The following is a 23,708-nucleotide window of genomic DNA, read 5'->3' as shown; positions in this document are numbered from 1 at the left end:
TTTCCATTAAAAATAAAAATATTTACCTTTTGCTGTCCCACACTGCTGCCTGTATGACAGAATAAATACCCTAACCAAGGATTCTTGTGCTGCTTCCTTTTGAATGTGATACAAACTTTTGTCCCAGGAAAAACAACAGAGCCCTGGAGTTCATTACACATATAAATGGAAGGACTCGCCACCAATGCTCTTAGTTTTTGTCGCACGTGTTAAAAAGCGGGGAGGAATTCTTAACACCACTACTTTTTCTAAAAAAAAAAAAAGAGCTTTCTCCAAACGGGTCCCTACAGAGCCCAGCCGTTCACCCCGAGACAATGCAGCGGTTTTATCGCCACAGGTTTCAACGGAAAAGCACCCAAAATCTTCAAGTCCAATACCAAACAGAGGATGCAGCTATGCGATCCTTCTCTAGTCGCATCACGTCAGCCCATTTACAGCATCACCCTCCATATTTAACTTCTATAACCCCCTCCACACACATAATTTAAACAGTCAGTGGCTCCTTTTGTAAGCGATCGGCTTCTTACCCCAGCACTTTACATGCACTTCTCGACAAAAGAGACCTTTTACACGTCAATTTATTTTCAGACAAGCATATCTGAAAGGGAGTTTCTCTCCAGAGTAGAATTAGTATTAATGGCAGGTGTTCCAGTGTAACACAAAAGGAGGAAGGCAGCAAGTTAGCTGAGCTTAAGTAGTAAGACAGCTTGATGTTTTAATAACCAGAGGCAAGAAAATGGAGCGGCAGCGGACCTCCAGCTTTCATCGCATGAATGAAGGTTTTATTCAGAGCCCCCCATGTACTTGCAAAAGAAGACCTTGAAATATTTTAACTGTTTTCTTTGCGTTGAAAGAGGGGATTAAATTGTTGAATATTACATGAAAGCGCAGCGCCCGCCTCACACACACTTGCGGCCACCGAGTATTTCCGAAGCCCCCGTGTTCTTGGGAAGGCAGCAGTGGCTGCCACGAGGAGGTGGTGGCACCCAGGAGGCCACCGGCTGCACAATTCACTGTCCACAAATGGCAAAAGACGCAGGAAAAAGAATTACGTGAACTAACTTGGAGGTGGGAACTTGAAGAGGGTATTTGCATTAGTTGGATGGAAGGTTAAAAAGCAGATTGGTTGCTCAGTGAAGCTTCACTAAGAAAAAAAAGAGATGGTTGCTGAGAAAGTTACCGACCTTCAGTTTTAAAGACAGCCTAAATAATCATGATGGGAATATTTATCAGGCCAAAATACATTTATTTATGCTCCGGTTGATTTGACAGAGGTCAGTACCACATCATTAAGAGGAAGGCACGGCTACGTTACACAGTGGGAAGAAGGAAAACAGCCTCTCAGCTGGGTCAACCCCTTTTACAAAAGAAAATGTTGCTGGTTTACACCCCAAAATAGGAAAGTTTAACCTTTCTTATATAGAAGCTGTATTATATAAAGAGAGCAGCTCAATATTATTTTCAGGCTCCTTGTCTATGGATTAATATGCTATTTCCGCACAGGTTAATTCCAGGTAGACTCAGCTATTAGAGGCTGGATTCCGGGATTTCTGCTCCCTTGAGCTTTCATATAGACACACAGGACAAAATCTTAAAGGTCAAGTCGGCTATGAAACACCTGAAATAACACAAACAGTCCTCCTTGTAAAGATTTCCTTATGTATGAAAGTTAAATACATTTTTGTCCCTTTTCAAGTCAAGACAAAGGTAAGCTGTGTATCCTCTTTGTCCCAAGTTAAAGCTGAATGACCTCAAACTCTTGTGAGAGCAAATCATTTGGTCATCTCTAAGACACCAACAGGCATTAGAGACCCAGCCTGACCCAGGCCCAACTTTCATCTCAAATAATGCCATTTCAGTTAGGATGACAGCAGTTGGTCCCAACTGTATTTTGGCAAAGGTTTAATACTGTCAGGACAAAACCAGAAAGGGAACGAGGGGGTCACCCGACCCATCACAAACACCTACAGTTCTCATACACAGAAAGATCAACAAGTCCATTTTTATTGAGCACTGGAATTAAAAAAGTAACAGCACTTGGTTGATTTGGAACTAAAAATCCAGACTTATTTTTACTTACGGAAGGATCACTCAAAACAACTTGGTTAAAAGCACCCCAGAAAGCAAGGTGTAGCCCTTCTTGTTCACCCTGTTTTCCAAAGTGATGGAGGTCCCAGAAACTACAGCTGCACCAAACACAAAGTTCCTCTGAGTGAAGACCCCAGCGAGGCGGAGGGGTTTGACGCTCCAGGTTTCATCTCACGGCCAGGCAGAGTCTGCAGCAACCGTGGGCTGCTCTCCCTGTGCCCACGGAGCTCTGCACCCGCTTGTCCTACACATCTTCGAGTTGTCACTAGTTGGCCTCACACCAGCACCATTACAGGGAAGATTAAGCAAAGGTTGTAATGTTTTTCCTGACTGATATTTGAAAACATTTACAATTTCATACAAACGAGCTACCATCCAAGCAGGACGAACGTTTGGTTTAAGACCCATCCTGACGGTCCGTACTGTCGAGAGGCTCACAGTGGGCAGTGATCACCACCAACACCTCCAACCCCATCCAGCGTTTCAGACTCCACCCTTTCCAGCGTAGGAAATATTCTGAAAAACTGTCAAAGTGTCTGCTTCGATCACCACAGCGCCCAAAGGGACTGATCCCAAGCTCCAGAAAGAAGCTGTTTATAATTATTATATTTGTTTCAGGTACTTAAAATTTGCACACCTTTTCACTGGCAGGAGAGTTACCGCACAGTTGTAGGAAACATAAGGCAGGTTCATTGGCGCCGATGCAAACGTCGTGTCAGAGGAGAAAGCAAGTATTTTTAAGGAAGGCATTTTGCGTGGTGGAGTGTCCCCCTCCCCAGCTATCAGCAAAACATTAAATCCAGTTCTGCTGGGGGTCGGTGGCAAAGCCAGTGAAAAGATCCAGTGTGCACTGGCACTGGCCTCCTCCTCTCAGCGGCACTGGACACTAGGGCAGTGCTTGGAATAAATATAGAAAAAAGTTGTGACTATTTCAGCTTCTCCCTGGCTGCTCCAGGGAGTAAAACAGGACCTGCCTGGATGAGGGTAGAGGAGGAGAGAGCAGTACATCTCAGAGAAAATTTTTTTATGGAATTCTCCATTTTAGAGTCAACTGGGACTAAGCAAAAGGGAAAAGCAATAAAGAAAGTTTCCCCTCTCATTACACGATCAGCCCAAAGTAGCAGAAATTCACATGAGAACCTTTGCTGGCTTCAGTCGCATCCTTGAGCACGTGAGCGTTTGCAGTCCCCGCAGCTCTCCTGCTCCTCCCGAGAAACAGCCACCACTGAACCAGGGAGCTCCAGCAATTCCCTGCAAGTCAGAATGGGTCGGGAATTTATTTCTAGCACAGTTTGCCTCCATGTGTTCATTTCTATTAGCCCTAAAATGTCCTGAGAATAAGAAGTTCCCATCTGCAGCCTGCATCCTGCCCCCTTTCCTGTTGATTACTGCCTTATTCCATAACTGGTTCTGATTACTTCCCACTGCCAAGTGAGGTATTGCACCTGAGAGAAGGTGGCATAATATGCAGCCCTACTACAGTACTGCTGGTTTTCCCATCACGGGGCCAGATGAAAAAGCTTTGCAAATCTCCCAAAAGGCAGGCAAGAATTATTGTTCCTGTACGACGTGGGGAAACGACCGGGGTCGCTTATTCTGCAGCTAAAAGTCAGTCAGTAAAAAAACATCAACTGAGTGACACATTTATTGTACAATTCAGAAAGAAACCCTGAGTTACCAGCTGTAGAACGAAGTTAAATTAAAAAAAAGGATGGTTTTTTGCTGAAGGAAAGGAAAACCAAAAATGGTAAAAAGCAGCAGCTAGAGCCAGCCCAAAGCCTCAGCTTTGCCGAGAAGAAGGTTTCTTTGTCATCTCCACCTGCGTGGGTGATGAAGTCCCCACAGAGTGATGGGGAAATCATGAAGATGGGAGGGCAGAGGGAAGGAATGAGCCAAACCTAGCAGGTATTCTGACAGCCGAGCGTCTAAGGGGCGTTTGAAAACCCGTGGTTTATTTTGTTCAGAGAACGGGGCTGGCGGAGGGCAGGAGAGAGGGCAAAACGGAGTCTGAAAAATCGACCTTCTCTCTGAATACGCACACGCACAAAAAGTGAAGTGAAGGGGAGAGAAGTCCTTTAGAAACACAAGTGCTGCTGGCTAGGAGTCTGCAGGGTTGACTTTGGGAAGGGCATCCAAAGGTTCAAGGGAGGAAAAACCCCAAAGCCTAAACCCCAAACATTACGCAGTCTTCCAGCTGCGATAGCGTTGGAGAGGATCGATTCTAAGAAATGATGTAGCTACAACAAATATCTGGCCCTACACAGGAAAGGGTGAATCAGAGCTGCTTTTTAGTGCCACTTGACATCAGTTATACATTCTAATTCTCATATACACAGATGGATGTCTTTAAAAATTGACAATTTACACTTCAAAAAAGTTTTACAGTGAAATTCTCTCAGCAAAGATCAGTCCACGCAAGGAGGAGCCAGTCTTTCAGAAACAGAAAGGCACTTGGCCTTTTGAGAAGTCCTCGAGGGAGCTCCTGTGCAGGCATTGACCGCCCCATCTCCTGCCCCCCGTCTTCAGTAGGTGTGCGAAGTCTGGTGTGAGTGCACCGCGCCGAGCGGCTGCAGCCCGCCCCAGCCTCACAGCGTGGTGGAAGGGAGTTTCTTCACCCGCCTCTGTGCCAGGATGGAGGATTCGATGGGCTTCAGCTGGGGGCTTGGCTTGGAGCTGTTCAGTGCAGAGTATGTGGCAGCCATCGCCCCCTTGGAGAGAAGGCACGAGAAGCCATTTAGATGCAGAAGAGGTATTTCAGACTCACGGCTTTATACAATGAGGGACCACAGTAGCCAGACCCATGAACAAAGCCAGAAGCTTTTTCTTTTTTCTTTAAATCTCCCCTCCCGTACTGACACGCAGGCTTTCCTGCCAAAAAACCAGCTTGTCTTGTATTGCCTCCCCTGGCCCACACCTCTCCAACCTTCCATCCTGCTTTGCCCACGCCACCATCACCCCACCCGGACCGCTGCTTTCCAAAGAGCCCAAGGGACATGAGGAACCAGCTGAAGGCCCAGCTCAGACTTTGTACCTTTACAAGCTGAAGGTCCTGGTGATTCAGCTGGCTCTGGGGTAAGCTGTCCTTCTGGGTTATCCACGGATGCTGCAGGACCTGCTTGGCTGTTAGGCGCTGGTGAGGATCTACGTGAAGCATCTTTGATACCAGATCCTAAGAGCATCGTTCGGAAAGTTAGACTTTAGAAGATTTCATACTTGCAAAAATACCACCTGTCCACCCCCGAATTAGGATTTAAATTCAGAGGCCAAGTTTAAAGTTTCCAGACATCAATCTCCTTTTGTATAAAATACGTTTTCGGTAGGCCTGGGAGGTACAACACAGCAGCAAACCCCGCATGGGTCAAGCACGAGGTTGGTGTTGCACGCAAATATTCACAGCCAGAGCTAAAACAAAGCGGGGAGAGGCACGCTGCTGAGCTGCTATGGGGGAGACATGCACGGGGTAGAAGCTACACTGCTGGTTTTCTCCTCTCTCTTCTGCCCTTCCTCCCCAGCCTGCTCTAAACTTGCCTCACAGCAACTGGCCGTGCTTGACCTCAACCTTTTAACGTAACACAGATGAGTATCAAAGCGTACCTTGGCCATGTCAGAAATAGTGTCCCAATTGCCTCCACTGACGGAGAACTTCCCCCCGCCTATCCGGGTCAGGATCTCTTCTGGAGTGTCGCTGGGACCATTTGCAAATGGAGTGCAGCTGGGGAGACAAGAGAGAGCATTTGATTTACTGTCCTGTAACCCAGCCGGGAGCGCCTCGAAGTAGCAGCGACCGACGAGGAGAGGTCCAACTGCCACCGTGGCGTGTGTCTGAGAACAAGGTGGTCACAGCCCCAGCTGTTGCCTTCTAGAGAGACAGAGGTGCTTACCCTGCAAGCATCGTATACAGGAGAACTCCCAGGCTCCAGATGTCGCAGCCCTCGTCGTAGCCTTGGCGTTTTAGTACCTGAAGAGAATAAGCAAAGGAAAAAAAGTGCGTTCAGTTCTTGTTGTTGAGCTCGCTTCAGCTTGTGAAGAGCGGCTTGACCCCTGTGTGCAGTCTGTATGCAAAGCTCCTAGAGCCCTCCTGAACAGCAAAGTCTTGGACAAAAGGTCAGGATTCAAATCAGATTTTGGTTTCATGGAATAGAGGAACCCCCCAGGCACATCAAAACGACAAGTGAGAAAGAAGCCGTGTTCCAGTGCGGTGACACTGGAACCAAGAGAGCTGAGTGGAAAATCATCCCACTTCTTTAACAGGTCGGTTAATCAGGAAGGGAAGCAGCCTAGAAAATCACTGGGATTTTAAAGTACCCTAAGCAGACCCCCTCATAAGGACAGTACAAGTTGGAGGACTGCGCTTCAGATCCCCTATTTGTTCATTACTACAAGTGGTATTTCTGTAATTACTCTTCCAGGACAGAGTATGCCAGAGCAGGCTGGAGTTAGGAACGGGGCAGACCTGCCTGTGCCGAGTGAGAGCAGGGGAGGGACGCGAGAGCTACCGAAGGGTCTCAGGTCAGTAAGGTGCTTACCTCAGGTGCCACAAAATTTGCCGTGTAACAGGGAGTCATGAGAAGGCCATTCTCAGCCCTCAGCTGCTTGGCAAAGCCAAAGTCACAAATGCGAATGCTTTCGGGGTTTCCCGACTCATCCACGTAGAGAATATTGCTGGGTTTCAAGTCCCTGTGAACCACCTGCGGAGCAAAGAAAGCGCCATTCTCATACCCCTGGAAGACAAAGGTCTGAAGCTGCATCAGGACACTCAACCCCTGCTCTGGCCCCACATCTGGTTTGCCAAGACAGCAACACCAGCAAGAAATAATAGTCCTGACAGGCACAGTTACTCCCTGGAGGAGAGGGAGCGTAGTGCAATGCCAGGCAGCTTCCCAGGAAAACAGATGTAACCATACTCACCCCTTGGGAATGCAGATACTCCACCGTTTTACAGATCGTGTGCAGGACCGAACTGGCTTCCCTCTCCGAGAAAAATTTCTGCCTGAGGATTTTATCCAGCAGCTCCCCTCCCCTCATCAGCTCAGTCACCAGATACACGTACTTCCCATCATCATACACCTACCAAAGCAAATAAGGAGGGGTTAACCAGAAAGTGCTTCCAGAGCTTCCCTTTTGTACTTCTACTACCAAGAAGCAGACAGAAGCCGGCAATGCAGAGGTGGGTCTGGGGATGCTTCCCCACCCCAGAGCGATACATCGAGCAGGGCCATTGGGCTGCCCGGGCTGGAGCTGCGTTGTGCCCCCCATAGACCAGTCTGCACTTCCTAAACCGAAACACAGAAGTCATTCAGGTTACACTCACATCTTTCAAGGTGATGATGTTTGGATGCTGCCCATATCGCAGGAGGATTTCTATTTCCTCAGAAGGGTCTCGCTTGCTCTTGTCAATAACCTGCAAGAGTGTGGATAGGCATTAGCCATAACGGGGTGGGAAAGGGGCCAGGACAAAGCGAACAAGCTGAGTGTTTGGAGCCCTGCAGACATCCTGCACCAAAGCTGTTCCCTGTCCCTGCTCTCTTTAGCAATAAGCTCTAGAAATCCTCTAGTTGCTTCATCAGTTCTGTGTCCCCAAGCCCCAAAGTTTTATGTCTGGCTTATCTGTTAAGAGCTGACATAGCCACAGCAGACTTTGCAAAGAAAGGTGAGATACTGTCCTCCCCCTGACAGAGGAGAACACTGCTTCCCCGCTATTCCTAGATAAGAAAGCTTGTGCAGTTACATGCACAGCAGCACAGAAATTGTCCATTTAGACCCTACGCAAGCAGGGAAAGCAATTTCATTCCTGGGTGTTGTTTTGGTCATCGTGGGGATGAACAGAAATCTAACAGGGGAGTTCAGTTCAGATGCTAAATCTCAGACCTTGACTGCGTATTCCATGTTGGTTGCTTTATGAATGCAGCGTTTACACACTGAGTAGGAGCCGACGCCGATTGCCTCCTTCACCACGTAGCCGTCGTTGAACTGGACATTCTTGCCGTGCAGCTGCTGCAAGAGAAGAGCAGAGAGTTGATGAGCTGGGAGGGTTCAGGGAAGGGTTTGTGCAACGTGATGAGTTAACTGCAACACAGAGCGAGCTGACAGACTGCTGTCTGCTACATCCCACAGCTTCTCCTCCTGGCTGGGGAGAGGGAGGAGAAGAGAACGAGGCAGATATAGGTCAGTGGGCTAACACTATCTGCATTAGCATGGTGCATTTCGGTGGCACCTTTCAACCCACGGGCATTTGCACAGACTTCTCGCTAGCATGGGTCCACCTGGGGAGAGGAAAGCAAACAGACTCGTGTTGGCCTGACGACCTTTGCACATGACAGTCAATAGAAATGAAAGAACAACAGGATGCAAGAATTCAAAACAGAATGACACTGCCTCGGGCTTCCCGTTAGCTCTGCTCCAGATGGTAAAGGTCCTGCAGACCCACTCTGGAGTATTACTGCAGCTTCAAATAGTTGTTCCTCTGTCCCCACTTTTTACCTGTACCACCGAATGTAGAGGCGACTGGGCAGGTTTCACCTTGCCATCCTCCATCAATCCGGTCGCCACAAAACTGAAGCCTTTGAGCTGATGGGCCCCCGCGCTAGGCGGGATGCCTGGGGAATCTGCAACAGGAGTTGAGAGACAACTTGAAGAGGGCTAGCCCTGCGGAAGCAGAAGCTTTCCTCTTGCTCCCCAGGAGCTGTGGCTCCTCTTTAGTTTATTCAAGACAAGAGCCGCACCACGCAGCGCTGATCTTACCCCTAACACCCCATATATTTATGGCTGGGCCACCTCCTCAGTGCTGCAACCATCTGGAGCTGGCAGCACTAGCAGGAGGCAAACCTTGCCTGCTGGCACTGGCAAACCAGTATTAAGCCATACACTATCATTTCACACAGGAAACTTTGGCTTTGCGTGAATTCATACAAACCTTTTGGTGTACGTGATGTAAATTCTGTGTCAAAATAAAAGGTGTCATCTGGCTGGCCTACTGCAGGCTTGAAGGGCGGTTTGATTTCCCTGCGGTATAGCTTCTGCAAAACAAAGACAGCTCGAAAGTGCTCCAGCAGGTCAACGCTCTCGTACACACTCAGAAGGGTGCAAAGGCTTGCTAGGAACGAGAGGCCAAGAAAAGATTTTGCAAAACTAGAAACAGCTCCGTGGCTTAGCATTTAACTACAGCTCAGCAGTCTGAGGGAAGATTTCTTGGCTGGTAGGGTGCTTTTGAGTCAGTTTGTGGAGAAATATTACAAGTTCTACCATATATTAAATCAAGAAGAAAAAAATTGTTCTATATGCAACTTGGCCCCACACCAAAAGCAGTATCTATAAAATATTTACCTCTTCCACCGCCTCCTAACTCCCATTAGGGCTTTGCTGACACGTATCTCTCCTGGGACAGCCAGAGGAGATGCCCTAGGAGGACATTTGTATCCCAGCACTCTCACAAATAGCCTTTTTAAATCGCTTCTTGAAGCAAAAATTCGAAATAAGCTTTACTAGCGTTGCTGGAGGTTCAGTCTAGCAGCTTGCTGGCTGCCTCGAAAGCACTGAAAGGCTGATCCTCAAAATCCCTTACCAAGTAAGGGAAAACAGGGAAGAAACAAAATTATGTAGTAAAGTAGGGAGTTGGCCAGAAACAATTGGGAAATGCCGGTTCAGTTATCGCTCCTCTGTACAAAACAAGGTATTTCCTTGCCAGAAATGTTTCCCCGAGTCCTTCTCACTTGTGCAAGACAATCCGTGTTGTGCCAAACCCCAATTAAAACCTGCACCTTACTGTTGAGAGATGAGTAAATTCAAACCACGGTGAGATCATAGGCAACTCAGGTATGAAACAGTTATTCACATGACAAACAGAATTTTAGTTTCGAGAAGGATTATTGGAAGAGATGGAAACGGGGTAGCTCTCCAATAGCTGGTCAGTCTGCAAGCATCACAACCGTGCTATCACTGCAGTCAGCTATTACTGGTGCTGAGTGGTGTAAACGTTTGCTCTTATATTTCTGATACTCACATTCCAGTCAATGGTAGAGTAGAAAGGATGGCGCTTGATCTCTTCTGCCCCATCTGGTCCAGAACCTGAAAGATGCACCCGTGGAGTGCGTTGCATTAGATCAGGACCACCGACAAAGCGAAGGCTACCACGTATGCAACACAGCCAGGTATTACGGGGAACCTGGCTGTAATGAAACGAGCCCATTAACCGAGCACAAGTGTGAACATGCTGCTGACCCACGAGGATGTGAGAGGCCCTGATGCAGCATCAGGTGTATTCAGAAACCAAAAAATGTCTTACCTAATCTGTTGGCTGGATTCCTTTTGAAGAGGGCTCGGAGGAGGCTCTGTGCTTCAGAGCTCAGGAACTGCGGCATGCCCAGCTTTGCTCTGGAGAGGAAGTTAAGCAATCAGTTGCAGGTTTAAAGAAGTCAACCCACAAGCCAACTGCAGCACCTCCACCCCCAAAAGTACAATCATCTGTTTGGCATTTACACTGCACCCTTCAAACTAACTGTTGATACAAAACCGCTTGCCAAATAATGCCATTAAGTTGCGAGAACCCCCAAATTGCGACACGCTCAGAGAATGAGCAAAGCTCGCCTCCTATACACACACGAAAAGAGAAACTCCTCTTACTTGAGGATAAGGGTCATCGTTTCCTTACGATCCTTCCCCTGGAAGGGCAGCGAGCCAGTGAGCATTTCAAACTGGGAGGGAAAGAAAGAAGGGGAGGTCACTCGTCTGGGCAAGTCTGAGGGTTGCACAGATCCCACTGCACCTTCATCTGGGAGCTGGCCAAAGGTAGTGAAAAGCTTGCGAGCGATCAAAAGCCTAGCTCTAAAAAAGATCGCAGACATCATATTTTCTCAGAAGGAACTTGCTTCACAAGGTTTGCAGCGGGAACCAGCGCCTGCTCCTGCGGGAGCCCTCGGATTCAGCAACCGCCAGACGGTGGCACCAGATCTGCACAGACACCGACATCCCAGCGCTGGGGCCGACACGGACACCCCCACGCACCCCACACTGCGCACCCCACGCTGAACACCCCAGCGCTCACTGGGCAACAGCCTCGGGAGCTCTGCCTCCCCTGAGAAACACGCGTTCCTGGCTGGATGCCTGGAACAGAGCATCCTTTCAAGGAGCGCGGAGAACATCCCCCGGTCAGCACATCTGCTAGACGTGCAGAATCACCTAAGGGTGTTTCAGAACAGACTAGTGTGGCACATACCATTAACACCCCGTACGACCACCAGTCAGCACTGTGGGAGTGGCCCTGGCGATTCACAACTTCTGGTGCCATGTATTCCACTGTCCCACAGAAGGAATAGGCTTTCTTCTCGTGGTCTATAGCCTCCTTACTCAAGCCAAAATCTACGTAAGAGAAAAACGGAGCAATCACACAGAGCAGAGAGGCCTAAGAGAAGCTCCATATTTCAAGAACCAACCTTGCTGGAGCACAAGGCTTTTGTGGAGTCCCTTACCTGTGAGTTTGATGTGCCCTTCTTCATCCAAGAGGATGCTACAGCGTGAATGAAAAAACCAAGTTGTTACTGTCTGCAATAAGGGCTGGTGAGAACAAGCACACACAGCGGAGGCTGGTCTGAGATGCTCCCAGAATCGAGAGGAGAAAGTTATCTGTCCCTTCCCCCAGTGCTCTCAGCTCCACCACCAAGACATGAGTGGGAGAAAGAGTAGCTCCCTTCTCTCTACGCCCTCATTGAACAAATGACCCACACAAAGAGCAGCTCCCTTCTCTCTACGCCCTCAACTTCACACTGAACGAATGACCCACACCGGTTACACCACCTTTGATGCCCCACATACCCCAGGTAAGAATAACCAAGTCAGGCAGCTGGTACGTGTCTCTGCAGAGGCCCAGCCTGGTGCCTTTTCCCTCCGAAGGCTCTCAATTGCTTAAAGCTGGAGCCCGGAGACTGCCCAGGATTCCTGCTCAGACACGTGGTGCGCACATGCTGCCTGCACAGCGCTCCTGGCCGTTTATCTGAGGAGCAAAAGCCTTGTCGATGGGCACTGCCGCCTTCCATCCGGCTGGCCTACGGGCATCATTCAGCTTTGCCTGGGTGGAAGAAGGCTACGCCATTTGCTGACTACAGGCTTGGGACTGAACTGAAGGATTCGGTCCCCTGCCTCAGCTGTGCCACACGTACTTCTCTGGTTTGAGATCCCTGTATATGATTCCCAGGCTGTGCAAATGGTCGAGCCCCAGAGCCAGCTCTGCTAGGTAGAACTTGACGTCCTCCTCGGTGAACATGACCTGCAGGAAGGGAGAGGAAGCAGACAGGCACTGGGGTTACAATGTCGGCAGCGGGATCACCTCTGCTGCACCCATGCAAGACCTTCCGCATCCATGTTGCTCCCTTCTGCCCTTTCATACCTAATTTTCCCAGGCTTCACTGACCATCCTAAAGCACAACACCAAAAAACCAAACAAGGTTGCTAAGCAGCAGACAGGTTTTTTAAAAAAACCTCTTCATTTATGTTAACCAGGTTATGTTCCCGGTTGTCTTCACCTGGCACAACTTCTCGTTACCCCTCCCATTCCCTGCCCTTGCCCTGTCCCAGCGAGGCGACACAACCAGCCAACACTGCCGCAGAACATGGTTCTCGCCTGTTTTCGTTCTTAACGTGATGCTCAGCAGAATTTGCTGCGGAGGTGAGACCTGCCTCCTATGCTGCTGCTTTTCTGCCAGAGGACAGAGTTCCTGAAACATCCTCTCTCTGGGCTAGCAGCAGGTTGGAGGTTGTTTCTACCTCTCTCAAAGACTTTGCAAGGGTCAATCGCTTCTCCAGGCAATTAAGACCAGATGAACTGAGAGCCTCAGCAACCCACCAAGATGCCAGAGCATACCCACCTCTTTGGAAAGCCGAGTGAAAAGGTCACCTCCTCTGAGGAAATCCAAGATGAGATACAGCTTCCCCTCCGTCTGGAATGCTGAAACACAAGCCGGAGCAGGAATCAGACCCCTCCGCTGAGGGAAGGCTCCACGGTGTTACATTAATCGCTTAAATCCCAATGGCTCCAGTTGTGCAGATGCCCTGCATGGTTACTAGCTTAAACACAGGTAGGGCTGATGATCTGGGGTAAATGAGACAGCCTGTCCGTGATGTTGAAATGGGAGCTCAGCAGCAGCACGCTGGCACTGCGGAAAATCCTCATTTTATGGGGGTTGGTTCCTGTTCAGCCAGTGATGCTCTACTGAAAGGGCTGTTTTTCCAAGAGAGGCACTGGTCACTTTACAGGGAAAGAAGCTGTCCTCGCCTTCCTCAGAGCCAGAGCATTAATCGTGCCAAACTCTGGCTTGACTAATTAACACCACTTTCTCAGTTTCTCCTGATTTAATGTTTTAATCCCAAGGATTTGATGTTTAAACCTCTTCTCCCAGTCTATGCTCTGTTCCCCATTCAATAGCTAGAGCGGGCACGGGACGAAAGACCTTTCCAGGAAAGGATTTGTGTTAAGGGGATTGTCAAGGCTCCAGAGCAGCACAGCCATTGAGGGACACAGACTGATCCAGGCCCCTTCTCCATTCCAGGTATCTCCAGAAGCCTGCTAGGGACCATGAGATGCTCTCAGCATCCTCCAAACAGCCTGCTGCTGGATGCCTCGTGCTCATCTACCTGCTCATGGCGGGTGTGCCTGTAGTAGCATCTTTCTTTATTGTGCTTAAAAGCAGTCAGTGTCTGTTCGAGGCTGCAGCCCCTCTCCCAGCGTCCCAACTAGCTCCACACTCACCGTAGTGGAGTTTCACCACAAAGGGATGGTTTACATCAGCCAGGATGTCCCTTTCTATCTTTGTCCTTAATCGATCACGCACTGTGGGAAGAGAGAGGAACAGCTCAGACACAGAAAAAGGCACACAGTACCCTGGTGTCAGCCTCGTCCCCAGCCTGAAGCCCTTTAGTACCAGGCAGCTTGAGCCAGATCTTTTCCCACCTCCATCACTGCAACAAGGGTCTTTTACAGATGGAGAGGCCATTTGGCTGAGATAAAGATACTTCTCTTTCACCCAGATCACCCTGGGGCCAGCAGTGACTGCTGTGACATTTCCCCAGTGCTCTTTAAGACATGGAGGATAAGAGCATCGCAGTAAGAGTCTCCTACCTTTCAGTGTCGCCTTCTTGAGCACTTTCATGGCATAGAGATGGTTGCTGTCTGGCGGTGTTATTTTTCTCACCAAGAAAACCTGAGGGAGAAGAACACCACATTCGCCAAGCACTAAACATTAGCCGTAGAAGTTGGATGCCTCCCAAAGTGGCAAACCTCACAGTAACCCTAAGAAGCAGCTGGCCACAGGGCTGGTAAGATGTACCTCAAGCTCTCCATGTGAAACCCCGTGAGGTTTTCAGGAAAGTGCTATGTGTAGACTCCTCTCACCTCCTATCTCCAGCCATTACAGCAATTGTGCTTTTATACCGCACTTCCCTCCGCTCCAGTCTTCCACACCTCTTGCTCACTCCTGCAGTTACTGTGGGGCTGTGGCTGATGCCTGGGAGCCGTGGCTTGAAGCACTGATGCTTCAATGTCCCACAAAGCCTCCTAGTGACTTGCTGGTTTGACAGCTAGATCTACTCCTTATTATTCAGGTCCTGCATCCTCTTTGGATTTTTACGTCCTTCCCTTCCCTGATGTCCCATTCTACCTGGTTTTAGGCAGCTTCAAAAAGACACCAGTTTTCTTTTGCACAAAGCCACTGCTGCATTTGCCCAGGCAACAGCACACAGTCCTCTGCAAGCCCCCACTGTCAGCGCTGGTGACTGATTGACATGAAGTTGATTTAATGTGCGAGCAGATGGTCTGTAAGAGACCTGGATTATTTACGCATCGAAATAGATAAGAGTTACAGGCTACTTCCTTCCCCCTTCACAGAAGGGAAACTGGACCGTAAACAGGGGCCAAAACCAGATGCACACAGCATCATTTCTGAGAAGAGAGGAACATGCCCGAGTCCTCCAAGTCCTCAATTCCTCTGACAGCTTGGCAGCCAGCTAGAGCTGCAGGAGGTCCCTCTGCGGAACACCTGCACTCATAAGCAGGATACTACTACTTTCTCCTGATCATCTGAGAAAAGAATTACAGGGGAGCTTTGGACATACGGGCTGGCCCATTGAGAAGGCATCACTACAGTTGCCTTTTGAGTTAGAAGCAACCGTTTGCTAAGTGGGCTCATCAGTCTGAATCTCCTGATCTGGTGGGAATCAGGAAAGTGGTTTCCTTGGGCATAGTCCCTTTTGTCATCAAAATCATTTATCTGGCATGACACACAGGATGAAGTGAACTCACCTTGCCGAAAGAGCCCTGTCCCAGCACCTTCAGGAGCTCAAACTGCGAAGGATCGGCTTTCTCGGAGCCTTCCTTCACATGGTGCGTGATGTTGATTTCTTTCACAACACCTTCGCCCTGAAAAAGAGGGGACACGGTTGACTGGGAATATACTCCTGAACAAGCGAAAGCAAGCCTTATCGGATTAAGGAACAAGGACTGTAGCTACAGACTCGCAGGAACCACATCTGAGAGAACCATAAAAGTTGGTACTTGTCACAGGTATCTCCTGCCTTCAACATCTGGAATAAATAAGTGATCAGTAGGCCTGCACCAGGCAGCCTTCTTAAATATCCAGCGCTCTCCCCAAAGGCTTCGCTCCTCACACCGCAGGTGTTGCATCTCTTTGAACTACATTTCAGAAGAGTGCTTGAAAAGCACCTTCCTTTTTAAAGCACTGGTGGCAAAAACAGGAGTGTTTATGCCACTAAAAATCCCACAACACAAAAATACGGCTCTGTTGTCAAAACACGGCCAGGGCTGGCAAAAATCAGACATGTTGGAGCCCATCTGCTCAGCAATCTGAGCAACTCTGCAACATAAGTCTTAGTGCATCTTCAGCACATACAGATGATGCTTTAACAGACTCAAGAAGATTGAGGGGAAGCCAAGGTCTCTGGCACATGTTTTGTTTAAAACACATTCTTTTATTTAAAAAAAATAAAGAAGAAAAAGAGATTTAATCAGCAGTATCTAGAATAAACTCACCCAGTGAAGCTAGGCCAGCACACAAGAACAGCCACACACACCCTGAGGTGATGCTGAAACACCTCCTTTCCCCAGCAAACCTTGTCCACACCTCTGGTGCATAAAGCCCAGAGCTCAGCTCAACAGAAACATCTTGTGCTGCTTTCTATTTGCATCCCAAATATAAAGAGACTTTTTATATTACTAGTCTTCCAGCTGTGCCTTTCCCTCTATTTCTCTCGATCATACCCAGCCAGTATATCTGTACTTGGGTTTCCTCTGAGCTTGACCTGTTCCAGCCCCTCTCCTGGCTGACCTTGGGGAGAGCCCACGGGGCAGGCTGGACTCAACTTCCCACTTCTACAGACATAAATCTTACTCAGGCCAGAAATCCCTTGTAGCTGTACATCTTGTAAGGGCAAGTCCAGGCTTCTTAGCACTTCAGTCCCACATTATCCACTGTTAGACATGGTCTGGTTGCTATTTGGACCTGAAGGCCAGCAATTATGTTCCAAAAGGCATTAAACTCGGTTGCTCTCTGACCCTAGGGCAGATGTGGCCATCAGAGGCTGCCAGGAAGCTGGAACTACTCCTTAGTTTCTCCCTTTGCAGAGTTGGGGGAAAAAAGTTACGCTTTGTTTTCTAAAACAATTCAGATACTTGGTCTGGAACCCACCTAATCAAAGCAGCTTTTAAAAACAACAGGAACCAGGTTTCAGGCTCTGCTTCTCCTCTGCACCCCAGCCCACTCCCCACCCTCCAGCACCTTCTCGGGGAGGGTGGCCTTGCCAAGCGCCCGCGGATGTGGTTGCCTACCTGCACTGAGCACCCTTCCCTTCCCGCTCTCATGCTTGGCTTTTCTCTAGATTAGGAAGTGGCTTTGTTTCCCTGTTGGTAGCTTTGCTCTCTCAAGATCCTGCATTATTCAGACACTAAGACCTAGCAGAGAAGTCCACGCTCTCAGCGGTGCAGCACGTACAGCCCGAGCACGGGGAGAGGGCAGGAGCTCCCCCCATGTTATCCTGCCTTTTGCTGGTCTCAGTGATCACAGACATGAAAGATCTTATAATCCCTGTAACAACCAGTCTTCATGGTCCATATGATCTCCCAGCTTAAATCAGCCACCTTACGCTTCTGGTTTCGTTTGGAGGCTTAGTCCGTGCAGACAGCTGCTGGTTAGGAACAGCTTCCCACTCCTGGCCAAGAGCCTGGGCGGGAGTCAGCCAAGAGGTCTCCTCCTGCTAGTCCTTCCACGTTGTTCAGCTCTCCACGGAGAGATCCCACAGCAGGGAGAGACCCGGGGACAGGACCATTTCCCTCCCCCTCATCTTCATAAAAACACTAGAAACCAGAAACACTAGAAACAAAGCATCAGCATTTGTACAACCGTGCATATTTCACCCTGTACCATCACACACCTATGCAGAGAGGAACATTTAAAATGAACTCCTGTATCCACCTCCAAGGCACGTGGACCCATCCTGCTACCACAGCTCTTCAGGAGCTGCGGAGTGACGTATTTTCACAGCTGTGGGAATTCTTCACCTTGGCCAATAGCAAGACCCAGTGCGTTTAACTGCAAGTGGTTTCAGCGGCCCAAGCTGGATCTCAAGGCAGGCAGAGATTTGCATACGCAGCCTGCCAGCCAGAGCACATCAGCAAACACACATACATGCCAACTAGACCAAAAGTGGCATCAGCGGAGACATTGTTGATAGCTTTCTGAGAAAAGCTTTGAGATGCCGTTTGGCATCTTGCTGACACAAGGGAGGTTTCCTCCCATGGACTCATCCAGTAAGTTGCAATTCAACAGTTAGGACTCTGGAGACGAGCTCCTACAGCCTGTTTAGCAGCACACCAGAACAAGTCTCTAGCACAAAATCACCTGTGTGCCACCGAGCTGCAGCACAAACAGGCTTTGCTTGCACCGAGATAAGTTTCTTCCAATAGCACCATTAAACAAACTATCCCTGAAGGCAGAAAAAGAAAAGCAAACCAGACTGCTCTGACTATCCATCTGAAGCATCAGCCCATCTGAATGAGCAACCAGCAACACCAAGCGAAGCAAAGCGAGCTAGTGGCAGTACTGACCGGGCTGGAGAGCTGGCTGGGGGCAGGCAACTGCAGGCTGCAGGGCTTGGCTCGATGTTTCCTCTGCAGCCAGAGCGTGAGGAACGCGCAGATGCGAGGAAGTTTAGGGTCCCTCTCCATTCTCCCATCCCGATCAACATCGCACAGCCCCAGTAACCGCCACCCCCGTGAGCTCCCGGGGAAGCACGGCCGGCTCCCGGGGATGGGGGAGGCTCCCGCGGCGCTGCATGGACGCCTCACGCTTGAGGTTGCCGGATGGAGGAGATACAGGTGGTTAAAGCCCAGCTGGCAGATGCGCAGTGGAGACAAGCGACTCGGTCGCACGGAGGCAGGTTTACGCTCCCACTCCCCAGCAACAGCGTTTGTGGTTGGGGCTTTTTTTTTTTGTTGTTTGGTTTTGCTTTTAAAAAAAAAAAAAAAATCTCACAGCTCCTTGTTCACATTCGGGTTCCCTGGTTCAGACAAAACGCTGACAGAAAACATACATGGTCTAGTTGAAGTCAACTCCATCTAGTGCTGCGTGAGTCTCATGTCAGCTTTGGGGGTATTTCCACAATGGGGGAATATTCTGAGAAGCCACTTAGTCTTTAAAAAGGAAGAGGAAAAACTCATGAAACCCCACACAGAAGTCTGACACCACCTCAGAAAGCTGCACATCTCTTTGCTCTCACACTAGCACAGGGATGATGGGTCACCATGATGGGATTCAGGGTGCATCGATCCCATGGGCAAATCCTCTGGCATCACTAGGATTTGCATCTAGTCCTTCGTTTGCTTTATGCTGCATAACAGTCCTTGCCGTGGATGCTGGAGTTATCTAAGAGCCACCCTGGGAAGTTCCATGCGAGGTATTTTTAAGGGCATTTCCGATACAGACAGCTTTTGAACCCACTGCTGCTCGGATTTATTGGCAGGACAGAGGAGAGGTATTTAGATCGCTTGTTTTGCCTCCTTCCCCCTCCAAGCCTGTTCCCCTTTGACCTTTCCATTGGGTCAGGACAGACAGATGTTTTCTGCAACAAGACCCCAGAGAGTGCAGGTAAGAAAGAAACCCCTTGAAATGAGTAAAAGACACCCACGCACCTTTGCAATTAGAAATAACTCTGTGTCAGCATTGATTTCTGAATTTCTCCAGAGTGCAGAGTACGAAAAGAGGATCTTGGTTTGGACCCAGAGAGACTACTTATGACTCTCTTGCCTCCTCCGCCCCCATAACGTGCTCTTTGAGAACCAATAACGAAAGAAACAAATGACTTCATACCAGCAAGGCAGCTGGTCCCAGCTCCACAGAGGGAACCTCAGTAGCTGATGAGGTCCAAAGCAAGGGAGCTGGGAGTAGGTGCCAGCGAGCAGCATGAAACAGCACCGCGCAGCTGCTGAGCACAAGTCTCCAGGAGACTCGGTTCATACTGACACCTCCTTCATTCTGCCACAGTCCCAGTGAAGCAGAAACCGTGTCCACAGTGTGCCGTCCAAAGATGAGCATCACCGCTTCCAAGGAAGCTTTACGTTGCTCAGTGAAGCCGTGCAGATGCTGCAGCCAGCCAGCTCTCTGCGTGTGGGCCTGGCAAGATCTGATAAATCTTGTCCCGACCAAAACAATTTTGCATGTCGTGTTATCAGGCGCTCAGCGCGGGAAGAGAAGCCTCAGAAAAGCAATCAAAAAACCCCGCTGTACGTCCATGCAACTAGAACACTGGAGCGCCCGCCCCAGCAAGCTGACAAGATCAGAAAGCCACAGGAGACATAAATGACAGCACGGAAAGGGGTTTGGTGTGGGGAGGAAGGAGGAGGAGGATGAAGTCAAGTCCAGGATGTCATGTGAGCAAGTGAGTAATAGCTGTTTTCTGTATTAGCAGTCCCACCTAGCTGAGACGGGCTGGCAGGGGCGTGCTGCAAGAAAGGGTTTGGTTTTCAGAGAGGCGCTTGCGAGCACTGCTTACGCCCTCGCATACGTGGGACGACCCGTCATGGGACAAAGTGCAAATTAAATGCATGAGTCTCCTTGAGGTGCACATCTGCAGCAGGTTCTCTTACCTTGTCTGCCGAGTCCACAAGGTCTTTCTCTATCCAAGTGATGTCTGATTTTGCCTGTGGGACAATAAATAAGCGTCAGCACAGGGGGGCTGTGATACTCCACTAAAGTTTTCCCAATTAACTTGTTTAGCAAGACCAGGCGAGCTGTTTTACAGTCACTGGTGGCATCCCACCAGACATCGCTCCTCGGGAGGCGATCCTGAGCTGTGTTGGTGCTCCAGGAGAGCTGTTGGAGCGAGCTGCTGCTAAAGGCTTTGGTAAACTGACGGGCAGTGGAGGAGGACACAGTGCTGGCACTTGGCTACACATGTTCCCCAAGAAACAGAGCACCACTGCCCAGGAGAGAGAATTAATTTCTGGCAGGTTGATTAACGTCTAGATCAGATTTTACTCTCTGCTATGCCTGGACAAACTCCAAAAGCATCTGTTCTGGTAGTGGTGTCCTAGCTCTGCAGGGAAGTTCGGCACCCCCATGGCAAAGAGAGGGCTCCTCTCCAGGGGCATGCTCAGCGTTTCTAAAGCAACCAGGAGGAACATATTCAAATACCAAAACTCACCACATCCCTCGAGGGCAGGGCAGGGTCAGCCCAGCTGCTCTGACAGGTCCCTGAGCAGCATTAGAAATGTCAGTTTATGCTGCCTCTGGGGCCGGATGCAATTCTGCGAACCCTTATAGGGAGAGATGCAGAAGCGTTTAAAGGGAGCTCAGAAGAGAACTGCTTCCCAGCTAGGATATGGCTCCTTCTCCCCCAAAAACTCGGACTTAAGGGAAGAAGTAAGTTTTTGCAAGGTCAGTCCCCAAGTCTGCTGTATTTTAATGAACATACATAGATTTGCTAACACATCTAGGTACTTTCACCTGTTTTTTAGATAACGAGCTAAGTTTGAATAGAACAATCACCCCCCAAAAAATCAAATCAGATTTGAAACATTTCCTCTGAGAGGTTCAAGTCTTTGGCTGCGGATGAGACAAAACTCATGTGACTGCAGACAGAAGGGATGTAAGAGAGACTCGAGCTGTGACTTCTCTTGTGTCTTTTCAAGCAGTTTGTCAGCACGACGGAGCCCGCGGCGCTGGCAGGGCTTTTCAGCGCCAGCAACGTCAACCGGGTGGGTGCAGTGTGAGACAGAGCGACCCGAAAGTAGGACAGGAGCTACGGAGAGGCGAGAGAAAAGCAAGCCTTGAGGGAAGGGAGGAGCTGCGTGAAAGCAGCAAGATTAGAGTTAAGAATTAACTGATTTTCAGCTTCAGAAGGACTGAATCAGATCGGAGGGGGCCCTGGCAGTCACCTCTTCCCCTTCCTCCCCTCCATCGCTCTGCCCTTGCTGCAGGAGCAGCTAAGATCTCTTTGGGTCTGGGAGAAGGTGGCTGTCCCGCTGCTGTCGTGGGAAGCGGATGGCGGGGGCAGCCGGCATCTACTAAAGCCACAACTAAACCCCTTCCCGAGCGCCCAAAAGCGATCACAAAAACCTCAGCGGTCCCCCCCGCCGGGGATCACACCCACCCACTGGGAAACCAGCTCCTTCACGGCTCCTTCACTGCTCCGACCAGCGAGCAGGCATCAAACCCTGCCTTGGATGGGGATGGATGGATTTCTCTCCCACAAGCACGGATCTCTCTGCAGGTCCACCCTGCCAGTGCAAGACACTGCTGCTGTGAGCTACCAGCCATCTTCTGACAACCACAGCCTCAAGGGAGGCCATTTTACATAGATTCCTGCACCACTGAGAAATGATATTTGCTGCTCCTGGAAAATAAAAGGACACCTCCAGCCACCGGCCAGGTCTGAGCCCAGGAGGTCGCTGAAGTCAGAGGAGGAGACAACTTCTTCTGAACTTCCCAATGCCACCTTCGAACTGCACAGATGGCTTAGTCATCCTAGATCAGGGGCTGGGGATGTACATACAGGTTTTTTTTTTTTTTCCCAAGTGCAAAATACAAGTCCTCTTTCCTACTTTCCCCTTTTTTGAGGAAGGATTTTACAAGCCAGAAGCCAAGAGACAGGTTTGTTTTTGCTCGCGTTTTGTCACTTTGCTGGTTGAGACAGTCACATCTAAATGCAAGGAAAAAAAAACTGCAAGAGCTAGAAACAGATTACGCTTTTGGCATTTTGCTTCCTATTCATCAACAACTAACCAGAAGCTGTTTTAATTTCTGTTGCTTCAACACATGCTCTGGTCCCAAAACACTCCCAAATTCTGGCAGCACCTAGGAAAGACACTTCTTAGAAAGCAGTTTTAGCATTAGAAATGCCTTTTCCAAAAGAGAAGTCGTTAATTAAAACTGGGTAAGGTCTGGCTCTCTAAGGTCAGGCAATTCACCAACTTCTCGTGTCCTGCAGAAGAGACAGAGCACAGCACTGTATGCAGAGCAGATATTTTATCAGCTAGACACTTGCCTCCTGGATCCTTGGCTTGCTGCGAAAGAGGAGCCTCAGCATCTCCAAAGTTTTAGGCTGCTATTCTCCCATACTTTGCAAGCTGGCTTCTGAACTTAGAGCACTCTGCAGCACCCAGACCAGCCCGAGAACCCCAAGAGTAGTAGTTACGTCACTGGGATGTATTTTGGGAGTTTTCGCTGAAAGGAAACTGTGGTTTCATATGGGGAAATTGCATTGTGTGGTGATGGCTGCACAATAGCAGCAGCCAAATGAAAACACTGGATGGCTTTACGGGTGCTTAGGCATGGCTCTTTCCATCAGCAAATCTCAGCAGGCTTTTCAAGAGGATCAGTGTAGTCCCCCATGTCACAGACAGGAAAACAGGCATAGAAAGAGCAATTTCAGCCACCACACGAGGCAGCAACAAGCAACTGAGAGTCTGCGTAGCTTTCTTCTCCAAAGTTAAGCTGCCCCTGCTCTGAGCAGCACAAATGCTGAGGCCAGCACAAATATCCTCCTTGTAGGATCAGCTGAATTGCAGGTCTCCAGGGAAGGAGTCGGAGGAGGCAGCTTCTGCACCCTTCCCTGGTTTGTCCCTGCCCCGTGTCAGTCACCACTTGGTCATCGGCTGTGTCAGGTCTTTGGGACGCTGCTACGAGGCCCCACGTGAGGTTTTCACACTGACATCTTATGGGAAGGTTGCACAATCCTGCCCGCTTCCTCAGGGGTCAGCTCCTGCACTGTGCCACTGCTCTGCACCCTGCTCTTATACATCCAGGGGTGCCTTAATACAGCCAGAGCGGGAAGGAGGTGGGAATTGGCCAAATCAGGCAGCACAGACACAGGGACTGGAGCGGAGAGAGAAGAAGGGCTTCAGCCCTATGGCTCTGAATCAATTCTCTCCCCATTTCTATGTTTGCAAGGAGAAGAGTGAGCCACGTGCTTACTCCCAGTTCTCATCAAGAGGCCATCTGCATTTCGTGTATGCAAAACAGATGCCCTAGGTTTCAAAAGTTACCCAGCTGTTTCACCAGTATCACTGCAAGGTCCTTTGCTGTTTTACAGAATCCCTTTAGCTGTCCCCACTCTGTACCTTAAAA

General features: G+C 49.4%; 1 protein-coding gene across 1 annotated transcript; it reads right to left on the bottom strand.

Annotated features, from left to right (window-relative positions):
• Window positions 1–4,273: 4,273 nt before the first annotated feature.
• RPS6KA1 (ribosomal protein S6 kinase, 90kDa, polypeptide 1) lies at window positions 4,274–22,721 on the bottom strand. The gene is made up of 22 exons (XM_009578111.1): window positions 22,627–22,721; window positions 20,228–20,281; window positions 15,374–15,490; window positions 14,195–14,276; window positions 13,826–13,906; window positions 12,945–13,024; window positions 12,240–12,346; window positions 11,553–11,590; window positions 11,300–11,442; window positions 10,708–10,778; window positions 10,370–10,458; window positions 10,088–10,152; window positions 9,002–9,104; window positions 8,569–8,693; window positions 7,957–8,082; window positions 7,400–7,489; window positions 6,997–7,155; window positions 6,615–6,776; window positions 5,970–6,046; window positions 5,683–5,800; window positions 5,120–5,257; window positions 4,274–4,796 (listed from the first exon to the last, which is right to left on the bottom strand). Exons 1-22 carry the CDS (start codon window positions 22,666–22,668, stop codon window positions 4,674–4,676), a joined length of 2,190 nt encoding a protein of 729 aa, XP_009576406.1. The 5' UTR covers window positions 22,669–22,721; the 3' UTR covers window positions 4,274–4,673.
• Between the last annotated feature and the right edge of the window lie 987 nt (window positions 22,722–23,708).

This window comes from Fulmarus glacialis, unplaced genomic scaffold, assembly GCF_000690835.1.
Source record: "Fulmarus glacialis isolate BGI_N327 unplaced genomic scaffold, ASM69083v1 scaffold43285, whole genome shotgun sequence".
NCBI lineage: Eukaryota > Metazoa > Chordata > Aves > Procellariiformes > Procellariidae > Fulmarus > Fulmarus glacialis.
The sequence above is the reverse complement of the archived record's forward strand: the minus strand, read 5'-3'. Positions and strand labels throughout refer to the sequence as shown.